Genomic DNA, 21,468 nt, shown 5'->3' with positions numbered 1-21,468 from the left:
TCCATGTCACATCAATTCCTCACCTCCCACAGTTCTTTTTATGCTATGCACCAATCTACACTTTACAACAATACAAGCTATTTTACCAATTAAGCCAGCCTTTGTCATATTCACCTCTTTATTAAACCACAAGTTTGTACTCAAGCCATTCAGGCATCTGAAGTCTTATGTGATTCTCTAGCTTCCCACTTTGAGGAATAACGTTTTTAAAAATTATGCAAATTTTTCTAACTCAATGGGGCATACAGGCATTAATCGAGTGACAAATAATATTAATGTTGCATGTTTATCTCGACTCAAGCACTTTACTACATTTTCACCAGAATCAATCCAGCTGGTCATTACCTTAGCCAAATCTGGGTCCCCCTCAGATACCAGCCCACCCAGGATAGTAGTCTCTTTAGCCGGAACACTAGCCTCTGCTGTTTCTCCACTTTTTAATTTATCTGGAACTAGTGGGAAAATCCTGTCAGCTTGGACAAAATAAATCTAACACGGTGCCTGATAACTTAAACAATTATCGTCCTATTTCACTACTCCCCTTATGGGGCAAGCTACTGAAAGGTTTAATAAACAAACAGATTATCAAGCATCTTCAAGCCAATCAGCTTTTGGACCCTTAACAGTCTGATGTCTGTCCCTTCTATAGCATGGAGACCACTCTAGTGACTGTTACTGACCAATCAAATGTCCCTTAAACACCAACAGTCCCATTATGCTAGTACTACTGGATTTGTTGGCAGCTTATGACACAGTGTCACACTTGCTGACTTTTAAGACTTAGGGAATGTGACATCTTCGGTCTGGCATTACAATGGCTTGAGGACTTTCTTACTAATAGAACGCAAACCATTACACCTTAGGCTCTTTCAGATGACGCAACATATGATTGGACAAAGGAGTGCCTCTTAGTCCCACGCTATTTTATATCTATGTAGTACCTTTGGCAAAACTGATTAGACAGTACAGGCTACAAAAGTATTCTCTATGCAGACAACACACAGTTATTGTTGTACTTTGATGATAAATCATTCATAGTGAAGGAGCACTTCGTAGCTGTTCTGAGAGCCATCACGACCTGGGAGACTAAGAATTGTCTCCAGTTTAAGGCTAGCAAAAAGATCTTGATTATGCTATTTGGGAAGGCCCCTAATCTCTGGAGATCAGATTGGTGGCCACCCAAACTCAGTAATGCTCCAATAAAACTTTGGTAATGAATAATTTAGGGACTGATCTGGATCAAACTCTCACAATGGCATTTCAGGTCCATATAACCGTGAGATTTTGCTTCCACTTGCTTCACCTGTTGAGGCGGGTTTTTCCCCTTCTACCTTCTGCTTCCAGGAAAACACTGGTTATGAGTTGCCTGGACTATGACAACAGTTTACTCGCATCTATAAATGAGTCTCTGATGTCTAAGCTACAGGTGGTGCAAAACACGACGGCAAGCCTTATTTGCAAAGCACCAGTTAGGACATCAGCAGCTCCTCTTCTACGCTCCCTTTACTGGTTGCCTGTTTGCAGCAAGATTGCCTTTAAAATCTGCTGCATTACTCAAAAGCCATTCATCGGAAAGGGGCCTCACAATTTATCTTCGAGGCTATTTTCTTATTGCCCAGGGAAAAGATTACAATTGCATGATGAAGTGTTTCTTAATTCTCCAAGTATTAAAAGGACCAGGTATTGAGGAAAATCTTTCTCCTACCTGTCCCCTATGTACTGGAATGCACTTCCTTTACAATTACAACAGTGCCTGACCATCTTAAATTCAGGAAGCTACTTAAAACAGAGCTGTTTCAACTCAATATCTTTGATCGCCATCTACTGCCTAGTAAGCTACACACATTGAGATACCCCTTTCAGGGTTAGACATGAGCAATATAAATTGTTTTAACATAACATCTGATTGTCTGGGACCTTGATTTGAAGTCAGCACTGCACAATCCTCTTGCTCTCTAAATTTAGGAGAAGCCTCAATGCTCACTTCCTAAGCTAACAAGCTATTAACCCTTTCCTCTTCCATCAGTATTTGTCCCTCAATACACTTGGCATTCCCTTGGTAAATGTTTTGCAGTATTCAAACATTCTCTATATGTCATGTAACGTTTCTCTCAAAGTCATCAACACTAATTTCCATATGCAGAAGCCTGCTTCATGATGGAAATCAACAGTCCATGATATCCTCAAAAAACATTACTATGTTAAAAGCATCTGTAGGTAGGAGTCATTTCATTAAATAAGTTGAAACACGCACAAATATAAACAATGTATTGATTCAGTATTACTTCACAAAATTGTAATTGTGCTTGTATATATGGACTAGAAAGGAACTTCAATGAAAGACATGCTTTTCTTTTACTTCAATTTAGATTTTGCAGCTAGGTAAACTGTCATATTGAAACTATACGAAAATAGCAAAAATAAAAGATTTGGAAAGAAGAATCAGTTAATCCTGAATTTTCCAAAATCAGAAAATGTCATTAGTCTCATGCTAAACAAACCTAGTTCAGCAATCTCATTTTATATAATTCCATAGATGGGGAAAGGTTTTACTGCAAATGTACAAAGGATGATGGGATATAATACAGGACTACAAATATACTACTCCTCACCACGTACTGAAAAACAAATGCAAAATGAAGCAGCTGCAGTAACCAACTATATTCTGCTACTGACATTGCCACTAAATAGATTGATTCTTGCCCAGAAAGATACAATGTATTGAGAAGAAATATTGATAATCTTACCCCATATGCTGTTCCATGTTATAATGTTCCAACTCGGTGCCTGGCAGGGGTTGAATTGGAGGTGGTGGCAGTGGTACATTAGCCCAGTTAGAACCATTGTTCTTCTGTGATTTTGTGTTATTTTTGTTCTTCTTCTTTTTGCCACCTTTCCCACCTACAATTGATTAAGTTCAGCACATATAACCTCACATCATATTAATATCATGAAAACAGACACAAGATATATGATCGCAATTATGGTGTTTTATATCTGATCCTAGAGGGACCTAATCCAGTGTCTTGCATATATAACAACACATTTTAAAACTTAGCAATATGGATGAAATATGTGTTATGTTTTAATACATTATAGTTTTACAAAACAAAAAAGAACATTTTACAAACATATTGAAATGTTGGAAAAATGCTGCTTTGATTTTTGAAGTGTAGGGTTATTTTCCTTTAGGTGTGTGATACATATGGTTTGAAGGGATGCTAGCACCGCAAGTTTCAAAAGAGTGGAGCACTTGCAGGTTTGACTGGGTGGGTGAACCACCAATTCGTTGCTGCACTATGCCAAGCTCTAGATGATGCTTTTACTATATTGTGGGCCAAACTCCCTACTGTGAAACTAACTACAACTACGAATGTCCACTCTGTTTTAGAATCCACAAGGTATTAGTGGCCCAATGAAAATAAATTAATTAATACTACTCAATGGCACGTATGCTTTTTACCACAATCCATTAGTGTATATTTGTGCTTTAAGAAACAGCAGGCTGTGGAAAATATGATATTGTTGTTGCTATGTGGGATTTCATATTTTGGGGGTATGAGGACTGTCACTGTTTCATATCCACGCACCTTAATCATTCACCCCTTTTTATTAACATCGTCATTAATGATGCCTGAAACTTTGCAGAGTCAGAGGACGCCACCTCTGTTTTCTTCACAGGTTACCACAATCAGTTTGTTGCCATTTATTTTTACGAATTAGCTGAAGTAACATTTTATGGTTTGAGGTCTCATTTAATCCTCTTTATAGTAATTAAGAGTAATATCCATTCTTAAGAACATTGAATAAAATATAGGAGTACTCCATTCTCCTACTCATACTTTTTGTTGATGTGTTTCAATGTTTCATATGTGTATATTAGCATATGCTGTATGTTTGCTTTTCATCGTTTTCTAGAACACAACAAGCTTTATAGCATCAACCAACATGCAGATTTCGAAGTGATTAATTTCCTGGATACCCATTTTTCAATCAATTAAATCAAATGCTCATTCTTATTTGTGTCACATGTTTATTAAAGACAGCGCAGAACGGCAATTCCTTGATAATAAATTTATTTCATTTATAGTGTTTGAATTTTATCAAATAGTGCTACACAAAGTGTAAGATATAAAGCAATTAATGGTGTTTGCACAGTTATGTTCTGGAAGCATTCAGCCTGGTATCATGCGCAATGCACTCAGAAGGGGATTTTCATAATGATAATTTCCGAAAGTTATGTCTGTTTACAAATTGAACCATGAGTAAGGGGCGTTCCAAAGCCCACTTCCTATACTGAATTATTCACAATAGAGCCCGGAAAACAGACACAAAGTTATCTGTAGGCAAGAACTAAATCAGTGTTCTGAGAAGTGGGCTAAGCTTTGCGCCTGATTGAATAATGTTTTTGTTAATAACTATTATTAAAACAGAATATAGGTTGAGTATGCTGAAAACTTGCTGGCGAACAAGCAGAATTAGCAAACACAACACTCATTAATCTAATGATGCATGCATTAAACTATTATACACGGTAACTGCATTTTTCACTTAATAAGATAAATGCACAGAACATGACGAACAAGAAGAAACCATGACATGCATGTGCTGAAGCTGTTATCCCACTGCATATCGTCATGTAATGTAAAGTAGAGCAAGCTGCTTACGACCAAATGATTTCTCTTTTGTGAAAACAAAACCAACCTGAGAGGCTGCCACTCCGTTCAGAGCTGTTGTGTGAGCTGGTGGTGCTGAAATCCTGTGACTGGTTGTGTGGCATTCTATTAGACAAGCCCTCAGCCAATCGGTAGTCAGGGATGTAAAGTAAGGCTAAGGGTTAAAGGTCAAAGGTCACAGTGGCATCATGTGATTAGTTCACAGCACGAGCACATGCATATCATGCAGTTAGCAATCAAAAGCTGCCATGGAGAGGATAACTAGTTAATCTAGCAGGTTGAAATGGAAAGACAGAGGGTATTGATTTAAGGAAGAGCCTAGACTAATGTACGAAGGATATATTTTATTAGTAAGGGTACACTTCATTAACTGTAACAATATACCAGGTTGTACCACTAAGTACCGATTTTACAATTCATGCACAGAACAACATTAACAGTCAGAAAACAGAAAAATGCACTTACCATTGTTTCCCTTGCCTTGATCTGGCAGAGAATAACCTAAACCAGTCAGTTCAGTTTTATGTTGCACTGAAGCTTTCCACTGCGGGTCAGGTAAGTCAACTGATAACTCGTGGATACTGTTTGAGTGCAGTATCTGGGTAGTAGCATACGGCGTAGCCTGTGTTATCTGGCCAGGGCTGTTGTAGCTGGATTTGGTCGTGAAGTCGATGCTACTGTAAATGGCTCCATCAGAAAGCATAGTCGAGGTTTTATCGCCTTGCCCTGGCACTGTTGGCAAAACATCTGCGGTGAGCATAGGGAAATGAAACAAATCAGTGATGCACAGGCAGCCTGGAACCACTAAGGTTCGAGATGAAAAATAAATGTGTCAATCGGAACGCTTGCATTTCAGCTGAGAGAGCCCATGAGCCAATGAAGGGGAGATGATGTATAACCGACGGCAAGCTATCAGCGCGCGTGACAGGCCTACCACTTGTCCTTCACGGCTCGCTGCATAAAGCCATCTTTCCCCCATACCTTTAACTGTGAATGTGAAGTTTGCAATATTTCAAAACAGAGGTGTGCTTCCAATTGTTCATTCTGTGTCAGAGCCAATAAAAATCTACAAGGGACAATGAAACATTTGAGGAGGTCATCACATTTCAATTATATCCAGCCCAATACCAGTTCTCAAAGTACAGAATGAGAACACCTGACTGAAGCTTTAATCTACAGAATTGATTCTTCAATGTCAAGGTTCGCTAAGGTTTCATTCATCCACTTCCGTAACTTTGTTTGCAAAAGTAACCATGAATGAAACACCTTGTGGTAATGGCACAAACAACATGTATTGGGATGTGGAATTAAGATGCCTAAAAGGATGATGGTATAAGATAGTACAAAACTTATCAATATGATGTTTAGTGAAGGTGCACAGTACATTTTAAGTAAAACCATGTTATAAACTACATCTGTTTGCGCATATGAATACTGTACAGTACAGACACCTTCGAGCTGAAAACCCCAAATATATAGCAATTATAATATTTTCTGCAAATGTTTTTCATTGTCTATCGTTAGAAGAAACCAGGCGGCTCTAGTAAGAAAGGAGTATCAGTGTTGTCTATGCTTGCTGACAGTAACATTTAGATGGTTAGAGATCCACTCGGGTGGTATACTCTATATAAATTATGCCACCAATTCACTCGTTGGGTACTTGTGCAATAACATGAAGCCACAACGTGCTATTTGATTCAAATTAGAAGTGTTTCTGCACACCAAAATTACATTTAGATGTGCAGAAAAGACAAAGCAAATCACTGTATTTCTGAATTGGCCCCACCCTTTTTAGCAGTAACTTGAAAAGGGTTCAAACAGTTAAAAATTTGGTACTGGTGGATTTTCCACCCCTGCAAATACATTATTATAATTTTAAAATTTCACACATCTTGATTTTGTGTACTGCGATGTGCAATGTACGACTGTAAAGTCCGTTTCTTAACACCTAAATTAAAGGCTAAAAAAACACTTGTGAATCGTGCACAATGTTTGTAGAGTTCGCAGATATTTATTTGAAATAGAATAATGCCTACTGAACTGACGCCAGTGACATTCATCATAAAAACACAATCATCTTTTATAAAGATGTGCATAGGGAAAATAGATTCACTCCGAATTGTGTTACGTAATACTGATTACAATATTGGAATGTTGACTGCTCAAAAAAGATAGTGGAGCAGCAGCAGACTAAAAATACTGGTAAAGGCCCACGGCCACCAGTAACTCATTTTGGCAAGGTAAAAAAGCCAACACTATAACTTTCCTCCTTCAGTGGCACTGGTATGCCCATGCAATGCCACCCAGAAGGAGGGATAGGGAAGCCTTCAAAGCCTGTGTCTCAACCTTACCACTGAATTTTCATACAGCTGAGGGAATGTCCTTTCACAGAACCTGCTAATCAAGTGTATCATTTACTGCTGGGGTTGAGCACGTGGCAATACAGTGGCAACAAGGGACAGGAGGACTTGTGAGCAAGCTAGGGAGAAGCTGTCAAGAGCCATGGGAATTTTTAAACTCCTGTGTCTCTCTTTGGGATTGGTTCTAATTAGGGCATTCCTGTGGAATGTTCAATAAGATTTCAGCCCATCACAACAGAGTTTGTCAGCCATTAAAATCACAAATATACCTTTATATATTTCGATTTTTATTGAAAAACAGCTCCAGTTCATTTTTAAAACGGTTAATTGCATCTCTCCGAAATGGAAGTCTGTTCCATTAAAATTAATTAAGTAGAGGGCTACAGTGAAAAGCAAATTTTTTCATTTTTTTCATTTAATGAAGGTAAAAATAACTCATCACTCAAACACTCATCAATGCACCTTACATTGAACTAATTTACAGCTGTGAAACTGAACAACCGTAATAACTAAGGTTAAGCTCTTGACCGCAAGCTGCCCTCTCTTAACCCTATACTCCAAAACAATAAGTCACTACCTCAAAACTTTACCCTAAACCCTTAATCCCATAGCTGAAATACTTATTGCTACACATTATGCTTAACTTTTAAGCCCGTAAATGTAACCACCACCACTTTTGACCACTTCCCTTAACCTATCAACCTCAAACTTTCTAAGTCATATTTGTCAAACATTAAGGGGGTCATTCCAACTTCGGCGGGCGGCGTAGGCCGCCCGCCAAAGTTCCCCCGCCAGAAGACCGCACCGCGGTCAAATGACCGCAGCGGTCATTCTGACTTTCCCGCTGGGCGGGCGGGCGACCGCCAAAAGGCCGCCCGCCCGCCCAGCGGGAAAGACCCAGCAACGATGAAGCCGGCTCCGAATGGAGCCGGCGGAGTTGCTGGGGTGCGACGGGTGCAGTGGCACCCGTCGCGATTTTCAGTGTCTGCTAAGCAGACACTGAAAATCATTATGGGGCCCTGTTAGGGGGCCCCTGCACTGCCCATGCCAGTGGCATGGGCAGTGCAGGGGCCCCCAGGGGCCCCACGACACCCGTTCCCGCCATCCTGTTCCTGGCGGTAAGAACCGCCAGGAACAGGATGGCGGAAAGGGGGTCGGAATCCCCATGGCGGCGCTGCTTGCAGCGCCGCCATGGAGGATTCCTATGGCCAGGGGAAAACCGGCGGGAAACCGCCGGTTTCCCTCAGAATTGGCCAGGAAGCACCGCCAGCCTGTTGGCGGTGCTTCCGCGGTCGTTGGCCATGGCGGTCCATGACCGCCAGGGTCAGAATGACCCCCTAAATGCCTAATTTAGTGTTTGGCAAAGAGAGTTACTTTGTCACAAACATGACAGACATCCCTTCCACCGTATTACGATCCCGTTACAGCATACTGAGATCATAATATGGGGATCAGAAACTCCATCACGTTCGTGACAGAGTAACCCATCTGGCATACTCTAAATCAGGCCCTAAAGCTTTAACCCTGTACCCCAAATCCATCCTTAACCCTATACATTCCAACTTTATACCTGTAAACCTATATTGTTTACTCATGTATAACAAACTTAAATTCTAATGCTACACCCACAGTTCTTGAAATATAACTCTCTACCCAAATCTTTGTTATTCCCCAAATACTATACCATTAAGCCTATACAAAAGCCCCCAGTTCCTATATCCTTAGCCACTAACCTCATAACGTTGATCCCTATTACTTGCACCATTAACACTATATTCCCAATGCTATAGCCTGAACTTCTAAGCCCTATACTTTCAACCTTTAATGCCTCACCACAAAACCTTAAAGCCTATACTATTAACCCTTTTCTGTTGAACAATATATACTCTTAACTTATAAACCATTTTCACACAGTCCTTTCTTCAATATATGTTGGGGAAAAAACCCTTTAGTAAGTCTACTTTTTTAAAAGTATTTATATTTAGATCTAATATTTGCAAACTTTTATTTGTAGAACTGTTACAAACTGTACCAAAACACAAAATTCCCATGCATTTTCCATAGACTTATTTAAGACGGGCTACCACAAAATCTGCTGAACGGAATTACACTAAATTAGGCAGGAAACTTGATCTGGGTCAGCAGATTGTGCTTTTCGTGATTTGGTATAAATCCATTCACTAGCTATTGAGAAATTAAGGGTGGAAAATAATTGTATATCTGGACTTGATAAATATGGCCCTGGCTACCATTACAGGGCACGGGGACTGAGTCACATGTCTGAACTTGGAGAAATATGATATAAATCGGGCAGGGTAGGGATACCCTGACCCTCTAAGCCCCATGAGAGGGGATGCAGAGGGATTCCCCCTCGGGGCCAAAAAGAAAAAAGCAGCAAAAATGCTGCGATCCTGTGAGATTTTTGCAGGACCAGAAAAAAAGAATGGCAGCCAGGCTGCATTTACTGACTTTAAACCCTGGGGATCCCACCTCCAGGGCTGTATTCATTAAGGTGGGTACAAGGGCCGCCTCACCGAGCCTCTAGAAGCCTCATGGAGCCCACCCCAGGCCAACATTACTTTTTAAGGGGGGAGGATATGTTGCCCCTCTACCTGAGCCTCCAGAGGCCAGGGGAACCCACTCCTGGGGCTGAAGTTGATATATATGGGGAAGGGGCTGCCTCACAAAACCACAGAAATTCGCCAGTTGTAGTTACTGTTAGCTCAAGTAACTATAATTCATTCCCTAAGGTAACAATAACTCACGCCTCCACCATAATTTCACTGCAATGTTACATATATATCATTGTGTCTGGGTGCTGGCTCATCATCTAGTACATGAACCTACATGATGAGATGCGTATTATTTGCCATTTATATAGTAACATCTAATGAATTCAGATGGACATTGCACATTTTAATTGTGCTTCATAATGACTGAACACAATTAACCATATAAATACAGACAGCAATTTGGGAAAAATATATGCTACTTTTACTGAAGAGAAAACATTTAGGGACAAGATTTCTAAAGCCTTCTTACTGAAGAAGTCTAAAGAGTGCATTAGGATTTGTGCTACTAGTTTCACTCCTACAACAAAGCTGAAGTGGTATTTGAAGCCCCCTCTGTAATACACATTGAGCATGTTCAAAATTAGCACCTGTGCAATGTAAAAAGTGAAATACAATATTTGTATGGTGGCATGGTACATAAACATGACAAAGACACTCTGTTGGTGTGCCATGCACATGGAAGGAGTGTGTCCCATGCTGGGGGGGACTCACACATAGCACGCCACCTGAGGAAGCTATTTGAGAGGGGAGCATGAATGATCCAAGGGACACTCTAGTAACCAACAAAGCAGAGTGAGTGCATTCTCCCCAGGTGTCTCTACTGTCCTTCAAAAAGGCAGGGTCCATATTTACATATTGTTGTGCTTGACCCATCCTAGAAGGAGCACCTTTTGTCAGTAACTGTGCACGTCCTCGCTGGGTCTATTTCCTGGAGAAGGATAGAAGGGGCATCTACACAGATACAAAATTTAGCAGGTGAACTCCACTCTGTGCTTCTCTGTATCCTGTGCTTGGCCTAACAGGCTCAGGTAGTGCAGACACTGGAGGCATCCATATTTTAATGGGTTAACTGTTTTGGCCGCCTCCAGTCTCAGAGAAGAAAATGTCCCTTTGATGATGTTTTCGTACATAATTTAGGGCCAGATGTATCAAAGGGTTTTGCCCATTCTGTGTCTATGGGAAAATATGTTCATACATATGGCCCTTAGAAACCACACCAATCCACAGCATATATGATTCACTTAATATTCTCCTTGTGTGCAAGTACTGAGGGGCCGCAGTACACCATTGCACAGGTAGCTAACTGTGCTGGGTAGCTCTTGGCGGTGGTGCTGGCCCATGTCTTTGTGACTGTTTGTAGTAAGGGAAAGAGTATGTAAGTCATATTTTTTTATTCAGGTGAAAGTTCAATGGTCTAGAATTCACGTTTGCTTTCTGCACTGCCTGTCAGTATTGTTGCTCCGGTCTTCCTATGTGTTTTACAGATTTTACCTTAACCTGAATGTAGCCTTTTCACTGAGTCACCTTGAACACTGACTGGACCTTTTAGAAATCATGGAAGTATGTTTTGGTTTGTTAAGAAAAACTGCAGGGTGAACAAGATTGTACTGTTCATGTTCAGAAATGAATGTCACAATAAACATTAACAGTAGTATCTAAATCTATACATACATCTCTTCAATGCTGGAATACGAAATTATAGCTTTGGAGAAGTGGGTTAAGCCTGACGAAGAGAAAGGATACCCCAGGAGAGGACCATTGTGCCATGGGTGAAGAATGCAAAAGGAGTGAGCTCACAGGAAATTTAGCTTTCAAAACAAACAGGGGTGCAACACAGGCTCTACTGTGCAGGTGGGTGCCGAAAACCTACAGGTGGCTCCCCTTAAAGGTAGATATTCAAAGCCAATGAAAATCTGTAAGATGTTGGAGATTCCAGGGTCTCCATCACATTCCAAAGGAGGGGGGCATCATATTGTATTATGCCACTGAAAACAAATACTATTGAGTTGGTAAGAAGCAAAAGGCCTCGTCCACAATGAAAACCATGCATATCAGTTATTTAAAAAAAAAAAAAAAAACAATCCAAGGACAACAGATAGTTTTGTAAAATCTTGTTTTTTTATAGAATTATTCAGAAGACTCACCTCCTCGGCCAAAATTCCCGAGATCATTCTGTCCACCTCCATTGCTGTTATTTACAGGCATGCTGGTTGCCGGCCACGAGTCTGCAAGCCAGGGATAACTCGGATCACTTGCATTTAACAACCCAGGTCGACTAGAGCAGGAGAAAGAGGAAACAAAGAGGACATTAAAAAAGCGAAAACTGCACATTTAGGATTCAGAAGAACGTCTTTATTGTTTTGACATATTTTAGACAATCTTAAAACCACCGAAAAATGTTTATCAGTCATTATTTTATCTGACTAGGAACAAGTGACACTTTTATATTATAATTAAATCAATCTTTTCACGGGAAATTGGAAGAAGTGCTGGAATTCAGACCATGGGACACAAAGGATATGCTTCTGTCTGGCTCTTATTTACTGAATATTCAAAAGAAAGGACCAAAGACTGTCCTGTACGATTAGTGATCGTTATAAGGAGAGGGAATTCCCATAATGTATTTGCCAAGTTTGGCCATTTAATTGTTAATTTTTTAATTGGTAAACTACAAAACTGTTCTGTCATCAGAGGTTAATTAAATGTTAAACATTCTCGAATGAGGAAGAACTGAGGGTATCGACTGGAACAATTCGGTTCTAACAGCCGATTAAACCACTTTTCTACATATTTTCCAATACACATTCCTCCTTCTTAAATCTCGATGAATTTGCACCTGGAAAAAAAATAACAGATACTTGAATAATTTGCCCAGAACTAACAATCTAAACTCGGACTTGGCGTCTGAATTTAGATTTCCTATGAGACTATCCATGAAATGGTAATCATTGAATTGCATAAAACACTATTCAAGTCATGCCATAATAATATTTCATTTAACTAATAATTTACCTGAGAATTTAAATTAATAGTATTAAATTCCAAATTGGTTTACCACTCTAAGGAACACAAATACGTTACATTTTTTTTTTATTCACGATAGAAGGTATTATTTTGGTTTTATGCAAGGTAAACATACCCAACCCTCAGTACTCCGTGTCAATTCTTTTTAGAAGCGATATATAATCAAGGTGCATTTTTTATAATTTCCATGTAGTACCTCTACTGTAAAACATAAGCCTATATGCTAACAGTTGGGTCAATGCCATGCTTGAAACCAATGTTGCACGATTTAAAATCTTGGAGTGTACAAAAATACTGATGAAACATGCAAATCGTTTGACTCTTGAACTGCACAATAGTGAATTAGGAGGTAACCTACAGGGTCCTTAATCATGAACTGTGAACATATCAAGGTAGAGGTTTCATGAAAGGAGCACCACAAAGAGGCATCTGGGTCACTACATTGCTTCGTTCCAGGGATGTGGAAAGTCTGTTTGCTGTAGGAGCAGGCATGATGTAACGTAAACACACAACTCAAATAATTTATTAGAGGCCATGTCTGACATCATTTAAATTGAAAGGAAGACTGAAGGTTCAACAAATCGGAGGAGGACCCCTAAATGTATAAATGTTGGGATTCAGTCATTCTTGGGGTGTGTTTAGCAAGGCCTATTTCATCGGTTTGCCTTTGTCAATATCTCTTAATGTAATGGTACTTCATGTAGAATAATAACAAATTGCCACATGATCACGCTTTTCAGATAGACCTCTTCTCCTGCAACCCCTAAGAGAAACATTTGTTTCTATGGTAACATCAGTCAGAAGCAGCAACTGCGTACTTGCCACATCAACCAGTTCTCATTAAACTTAATCACTTTTTGCGAAAATATTGATCAAAAAGGAGATTTAAAGTTATTATGAGAGCCTAATTACAATCTTCATATTGGCAAAGTGGAAGCAGATGAGAATGTATTGGGTGGTTATCAGTTCTAAGCAGATTCCATCAAATAGCCAAAGTTTCGGAATCCGGCTTCATAACTCTGCTGAGCATTTATCATCCATGAATCATTTATTCTGTGATCGATTACGTGTAAATGTTCATTCACAGCAATTTAGTCGCAGCCAATAAGGGGTCTTAAACAACAGCAACTTCATTTGCTAATGTCTAATTAATGCAATAAACATTCTGCTAACAAATGAACACATTCTGTGTGATATTTACTAGTAATTTCTTCGTAGCCATTTGGGAGACATGAAACATCTGGACGTGATTCCTCTAAAATGCACAACAGATATATCATTAGGCTCCGTGTTATGTCCTCTGAGTATGCTTACACATGCTTTTACATTTAGGAGGTTGGCTGTCAGAGATTTTTTGTACACATACCTTCCATTGCTCATTAGGCCTTCTCCTCTTTGAAATGTGACTGTTGTTTGAAATAAAAAAGGAAACAATATGTTAGAAAAGCCAATAAAAGGTGTAATACCAGACTTCTAGTTGGTAAAAAGGTGTTACATTATCTGTATGTGCCTGGGTGTGCTACCCTGAGAAACAGAATTGCTGCTAATTAAAAAATACAATTATTACAATAAAATGATCATAACAAAATGTTTCTTTTTGCGAAGGATAAAGGGTTGAACTCAACACATAATTTATAATTGCCCCACACTGTTAAGATGCCTTGAACAGAAATCTCACAATAAACATTAATTTTGCAATTATAAAACAAGTCTATGGTCAGCTGGCTTATGCAGTTCTTGTTTGTTTCAGGTATTCTATAGGTAGAAATTAAATGCGTGTACTTTGCTCCTAACTAACAGATTTAAATTACTGCAATCTAGCTTGCTGGGAATCTGGAGAACACCTTTTAATGTATCAGTTCATTCCGGGTGCTTCCTCTCTCAAAAGAATTATTGCCAGATTTGCCATCCATTTGGCCAATTTTTTCTTTGTGGATGCTGATATTTGTGGTTCTAGCACCAGAATTGCATGCCATAGTGATTTCCCTGAAAGGAGACTAATGTAGACCAAGTAAAACATGTGTTCAGCTACATGTCTTCCTTGGATTTAATAATAACTGCCGGACAATGACCCTTTGGACCCAATCCTCAGACGGCTAGAGTAAGGAAGATAAAATAGTACATTGCAGCAGACGTTCAGTATGGCTGCGAGAATGGCCAGTCTGCAAAGAGAGCTGCAGAGGCCCCTGCTGTCAAATGAAGGGATAGCAATGATATTGACTTGAAAGGGCACACCCTTTCCACCCTTAGTAGTCACTATCTAGACTATTGGTTAAAGAGTGGGCCCCCAGGGGACTCAGAATGGACTTAAACCTGAAGTTCTTTGGCATCAAACAACTATTCATCTGCGTGCGTTGAACTGTAAATAGTAGTCATCCCCCTGCGAAGTATACACATAAAAGTAGAGTGCTGGACACTGCTAAACTACTACATGGTAAGTGAAACCTTTCAATAAACTATAAGTGTCATGTTGTGCTGGAAGCACCATGTTGCTCTCTGTGATGTAATAATGGAATTCGCAGCAGAGGCATGGATTGTAGTCTTCACGAAGTCACTCTTTTATGAAGCAGCAGTCGGATCTCAGTTAATACATGTCCCACAAACCACGGGATTACCAAATATTTTTTTTAAACGTTGATGGGAAACATTGCCATATTGTAGTGATTTGCATCTCACGCAGATTGCACACATCAGCATGCCCAAGAGCAATGCAGACTAAGTGATGTCATGCTGTCGAAAGGAGCATCTTGTATCCTCCTGCTTAGGTACTTTATCTAGGGACTATGCTCTTATTTTAGCCATTTAGTTACTTCTCTATTTAAAATCGAAGGAAAACCAAAAGTACCATTTTGCACAAACGTAATGATCAGGTTCCAAAAACATATCAATTTTCAACTTTTACTGGGATCTGCTAGGATGTTAGAGAGGATCAACTCTCAGCCCACTATTGAAGAGGAGGGGTGGGAGCACAAAATATGGAAGCAGTGCAGGCAGCTTGCTTGGAGCGCCATCTTTGGATATTGTTCCGATTTGCAAACTTTTGAACATATGACTGCATTACAAGAACGAGAAGTAATGTGAGAGCCAATGTACACAACAGAACGCGTGCAGCACACCGTGCTTTATTTCCAGTTACTGCAATGGCAGCTTTCCCCAGCATCATCTGACAGGCTATGCATAATGAGATGCCTTGTAGATCAATGGGGCGTAATTTGCATAAAAATCGTTGTCATTTTCTGCAAGAGATGATTTAGTAACTGGTATTTGGCTATCTCTTACAGACCACACAGGCCTCTAAAAAATAGAAATGTTATTGTTGCAAGCTTAGACCCCTCGCTCTTTTCTGATAAGCTATTTCGCAATTATAAAAGATTATTTTTTTCACTTTTAATAAGTATTAATTCTATGTAGATAATACAAATGCACACACTAAAGCAAATCTTCACTTAGCCCACAAATGGAGGACAGAATGTCTACGCTCATAGCTTTTTTTCCTGAATGCAAAATCAATTTTATTGTTTAATATCGAATTCTTATGCTTTTCAAATTGTTTTTATTTCCGGCTAGTGACTAGGCAAGTTTGATCAGAACAAAAGGCTCATGTTTAAATTAAAGACATGCAATTCACAATGATACATATTCATGCATGTTAGCTTGTAATTTGATGGATGATGACCCGCTATAGTATATAATTTTCAAAATTTTCCTCCAGCAGCTATGGTTTTGGTACATATGAGGCACGCATGGTGATGATGACTATTTTTGCCACATGCCCACTGAACCCCAGTCCCACGCGATTTAATGCCCAACAGCTGGTCACAAATGTTCTGGACCCACGAGAGATGTGATGATATGTGGTCATACCTCTCAAGTGTCCATTAGATTTTGGGATGTCTCTGATAAGGGATGTCCCTGATTTCAAATACAAAAAAATGTGTTGAGCCCATCTCTGACATATATCTTGGTAAACATTCGACAATTAAAAAAAAGAAAACACATTTTGTTTCAATACAATACTTTCGAGTGGTAAGAAGGTTGTCATCTTTTTCAATTGAGATTTTTTTACCCATGTCCGAATTTCTAAAACCAGCCACTATTTTTGTCCACTGATCATCACTGTTAAAATGGGCTGTATGCCAAATAAGGTTATATATTCTCCGAGGACGTAAATGGGAAAATTGAGAGGTATGGGTGTAGGGACTTTCTCTGTGCTCAGTAGAGAAAGTCCTTCCATTCCAAAACTGCCATTGACAAGATCTGAGTGAAGAGTGTTGAAAGAGGGAATACCTGCTTTGTGCCAGCTTCCCTTCTTTATACCATGGGAAACCCTGTGGTGCATGGTTGTATCTGGGGAATCTGAGCAGAGGGTGAACATGAAAAACAGGGTTGTTTGCCAGTTTGGTTTAGCAATCAAAATCATAATGCTACATAGATGCTTCTGAGGTAAAATTATTTGATTACGAAGCAACACCTTATGGCTGAAATGTGTGCATACATTAATTCACTCCCTCATATTATCGATGCCACGTTTCAGAAAGCAATAATTTATCTTTAAAAAGACAGGAGCTGTAATGTTACAAATATACAAATGCTCGCTAGTAGACCTATTTATAGCATATTTTTTTGTTAAGTTTTTTCTTTTTTTTTTTTTTACAAAGTTCAGTGCAATCTGGATGCAGTTTCACTGAAACCCTGGGGGAGTATATCAAGGGAAAAAGGATTGCAATGTTGGAAAAGCATCAGAAAACAGTTCATAAACATCAATTCTCATGGTATTTCCCCATTCTACAAGTTAAAATTCATAAGAGGATGGTAATACTGCATCCAATTATTAGAACAACTCATGGTATTACTGAAGCCGGCAGTAGGATTACTCAATGTGATTTCCAGAGGTCCTCATCATGAGAGACTTAGCATTCATTGACCTGTAGCTTCATTTCGTATTATTGGTCTCTGCTGAAATGGCATTAACATTAAGACAGAAAATGAATGTAATGAGATGCTGGTGAGGAAGTAGACTAATGGACAGTACCTGCAGGGGTGAAGGTGAACGACTGAACTGAAAAACAAGAAAGTAAGATTGTGAGTTACCAACCCTGTCACAAGCACCACTGGGTGTTGTATTGCTTTCGGCATGCTAGGACCTTTTAACTAACAGGTACACAGGGAATGTAAGAAGTTAAAATGAAAAAGAGTGCTGCTGGGAAAAGGTGAGGAAGTCGAACCATTTCAGGCACATTGTGAAAACTGTGCAACATGTATTACCTTTCAACAACTTGCCCAATTACTACTAATATTTCTGGGGTTTTACTTGTGTAGCAACAGGAATTCCATAGTATACCTCTACATTGCTAAATAACACGCTGCTTTTTGAATACCATATTTTTCATACACAAACATGGACGTCCGCAGAAATGTTTTCGGGGTGGAGGGGAGGGCATCATTTTAATGTCATCCATCCTGAGGCAGGGTACCACTACGGCGGGCGTAGTGTTACACTGCACAGTGAGCCTGCACACCAGGTTGTACCTAAATCCGAGGGGGGAGGGGGGGTAGGTGTCCCCCTTCTCCCTATGTGGATGCCCATGTACACAAATGAAACTCCAGGAAAGAGAACATTTCAAACTGCAGAACTACTCAAATGGAAGGGAATGCCCAAAAACCTCAAGCAAACCATATAGAAACAGTAGGAAGAGGCATTTTCTAAATTCTACAGCACTTACACATCAATTTCTATGATTCATAGGTAAACCTCCAAGAGAAGAACAGAAAAAGAGACCTGCAATTGGGAATGTTACATAAGTTATGCCCACTGGTCTTAACCATTCAAGTTCAAAAATTGCAAACATGTGTATTTCTACAATTGTTAGACTCCACTTGCGCTGTAAAAGAGGTACACTAATATAAATGAACTGTATCTTTCAGAACTGCCAATTCCTTTGTTTAGAGAGGAGCAAAGTTCTAAACTTTTTGCCATATTTATTCTGGCCCTTGTTAGGACGTTGATAGATTATGCTACTCCTTGCTCCCATAGAATTCCAAATCCTAGTTTGGCACAAAAAATATAAATATACAATACTAGACCAATAGCATAGCCTTGGTTTGTGATGGTGTCCATTCTTTGCAGCAGCCTGGAGCTGTTTACTGGAGTGCAGAGAAAATGGGTTGGCTCCAATGCACACATTTGCCTTCAGAGTTAGGACAGACTCTGAAACGTGCAGAAGGAAAAACTAGATAAGAAGCTGATCTGCCACTTTGTGTTTCTCTGTAGTGGCTTTCTGAAAAATGAAAGGTTCATACTTGGTTACAAGAAAGTGGGTGCACTGGGTGCTGACCAGGATTGGGGGGCGCTGACCTCAGAGGGCCCTGTTGTTAGCTATGACTTTAGATACTTGCAATTTAAAAGCACCTGCTGAAAAGTTCCTTGTGTGCCCAGCCTCCAGGAAACAATTAAAATGTCAAGATACCGCTTGTGATGAATGTTCCTGATAGGGAGAGAGATGGGAGTTTTGTCTATGGGTAGCTTTGACTCAACATAGTTAGCGTAGAGGGTTAATGTGCCTGCTGTAAAGAGCAGAAATATATTTTATGTGGATAGCTGAGTGGATTATTAAAGCCAGCCTTTACCAGTGCTTTAAAACAATTGAATGTATGTGAAAGGGGGGCTATGGAGAGTTGAGGGGCACTTTTGCCAGGTGGAAGTGAGGGAATTCGAGGAGGTGGTCATTAGTTGAAGGGGACACCAAAAAAGACTGTCGCGCAGGATGCATCCAATGCTAAAGGCGGCCCTGGGTGCAGTTAATAATGCTCTGATAAAAAACCATTTGAACCAGGTAAATTTAGAATGTTGGTGATGCACTCAGGTAGAAGGGACAGCTCCACACCTTAAAACAGGAAATTACCTAATATATCATATCTGGTGTTTGACATAACTTATGTGGCACTCCAAGCTTGTGAGTGTTTGCTTTGGCCAGAAATGTCCTTTGTGGAAATGATGCACCAAAGACCACATTCCAATTTGAGTAGAAGCCTTAACTCACAGCAGGTGGCATATGAATTGTATTCCTCAACGAGTATCTTTAGAAGGCGTCCTAGACAGATTCAGTAATGCCTTGTGTGTTCCTCAGAAGAAAAGCATTGACAGGCTGTCGTACTCTGGGGATCCATGGCACCCCACAGACTGGATATGCAAAGGCATAGTTATCTACTGCAGTGACTAGTGATGTATCTATTTGGCTACACACCACTATAGGCCTTTTGCCCGTGTGCCCGGGCTAATCAGAGAAGAGAGTGTGCTCCCTTTTCTAAATCGTACCATCACCCTTCTGCCCCCCAAGGAGCAACTGAGGGGAACTCTAGTCAACCACCATTCGAACATGCAAGGATGTGACTTCTAAGACTTGAGCAGGGCTTTTTGTTTGATTTAAGACATTTCTGTGTAATAAAATATGTAGATCATATGTATCTTTCTTCTCTGTCACAGTGAATAAACATAGCAGTGTTTTGTGTTCTTTCTTAATGAAGGAAGAAACGTGCACCAATAAAAAGGCATTAGATCTTTCTAACAATATCAACAGAAGAGGCATAAACTCCCACAAGCCTTATCCCCTGTGAACAAATTACAGTGTAAGCGCACACTGATGTAAAGTCTGTTGGTCACATGTTGCCAAATTATTACTTCACCGTGTCAAAATGTTATGGCTTATTTCAAGTACTCGGCCTCAAAATGCCCAGAACACTACATCAGACATATGTCAATGGAGATGCACAAGTAAAATGATGTTTTAGAGTGGGGGACAAAGTATCTCAAACACTTTAGAAGAAATGGGCAATATATTCATTCATCTTACCTGCATAATTGCTAAGACCCTTTCTCTTCTTTCTGCGCCAATATAACCAGATGCTGAATCCCATAAGAATAACCCAGCATGCACCTCCAATACCAGCAATGAAGGCAGGTTGTTTGACCACATCTGTAATTTGCTCGGTTATGCTGTTGTTATTTTCTGTGATGACAACTTCATTGCGGCTCCCTGCGACAGAAAAATAATGCCTTGTCAATCTATATTCAATGGGTTCAAAATACTTTACTTTTTGCCCTTTTCGGTTAATAGCTACATTTTTGGCACAAAGCTATCACCGAAAATAACAGATGTCACATCCATCTAATTCATAATGCATGGAGGCCTCATACATTCTAAAAAGTGCGGACGGGACATCCTCCTTTTGTCAGATGTCTCGCATCCAAAAAACTCTAAATAAGACACTATGCATTTGTTTCGGCTCAATGTGATGGTCAGGTGAGAAACATTAAAGTCCAAGGCCTGAAAAAAGGACGTATTGCAAGTTCCAATCAATGTGACACAATCAGAGTAAAGAAAGAACAACGGAATTTAACTGCAAAATCTGAAATGACTAAAGTTGTAGGAGTTTGAAGTAATGTGTTGGTAAGACAAATCTCGCTGGTCTAGAAAACATCAGGCAGAGGTAGTTTAGTGAGCTCCGAGCAGTGGCCACTGAAAAGGTGACTGACTGCAACGTTTCGTTGTAGAACACCTACAGGAAGCATGCTGTATGTTGACTCACTGTACCAGTAATAAAGATTGTTCTTATTCTAACATAACACGCGCATAGCACACATTCTACCATTTAGTATTGCATTGTAATGCCTTATGTTAGCCTTCAGTACGAGTCCAAATACTTCTTTGCAACCCAGTGTGTGATTTAGTTCTGTGCAGGTGTGAGATCTCTATAGCAAATATGTTATTGATGATGAGGTGTAGGTTCACTCACAACAATATCCTGCGTGTGCTGAGTCGTTGCTTTCAGTGTTTT

The 21,468-nt window shown here is 39.8% G+C and overlaps 1 protein-coding gene across 14 annotated transcripts in view; it reads right to left on the bottom strand.

Moving 5' to 3' along the window:
- ROBO2 (roundabout guidance receptor 2) overlaps positions 1–21,468 on the bottom strand; it is a 709,977-nt gene that overhangs the window by 48,640 nt on the left and 639,869 nt on the right. For 2 of the 14 annotated variants that reach the window (XM_069204124.1, XM_069204131.1), the window contains exons 17-24: positions 20,484–20,666; positions 17,666–17,692; positions 16,921–16,989; positions 14,000–14,039; positions 11,754–11,884; positions 5,142–5,423; positions 4,705–4,830; positions 2,748–2,901 (exon numbers count right to left, since the gene is read on the bottom strand). In XM_069204124.1, the coding sequence (XP_069060225.1) occupies positions 2,748–2,901; positions 4,705–4,830; positions 5,142–5,423; positions 11,754–11,884; positions 14,000–14,039; positions 16,921–16,989; positions 17,666–17,692; positions 20,484–20,666 (1,012 nt within the window). The remainder of the gene's footprint in view (positions 1–2,747; positions 2,902–4,704; positions 4,831–5,141; positions 5,424–11,753; positions 11,885–13,999; positions 14,040–16,920; positions 16,990–17,665; positions 17,693–20,483; positions 20,667–21,468) is intronic. The other 12 variants (XM_069204130.1, XM_069204136.1, XM_069204126.1 and 9 more) reach the window with 7 other exon arrangements.

The sequence above is a fragment of the Pleurodeles waltl genome, chromosome 8 (genome assembly GCF_031143425.1).
Source record: "Pleurodeles waltl isolate 20211129_DDA chromosome 8, aPleWal1.hap1.20221129, whole genome shotgun sequence".
Classification (NCBI taxonomy): domain Eukaryota; kingdom Metazoa; phylum Chordata; class Amphibia; order Caudata; family Salamandridae; genus Pleurodeles; species Pleurodeles waltl.
The sequence above is the reverse complement of the archived record's forward strand: the minus strand, read 5'-3'. Positions and strand labels throughout refer to the sequence as shown.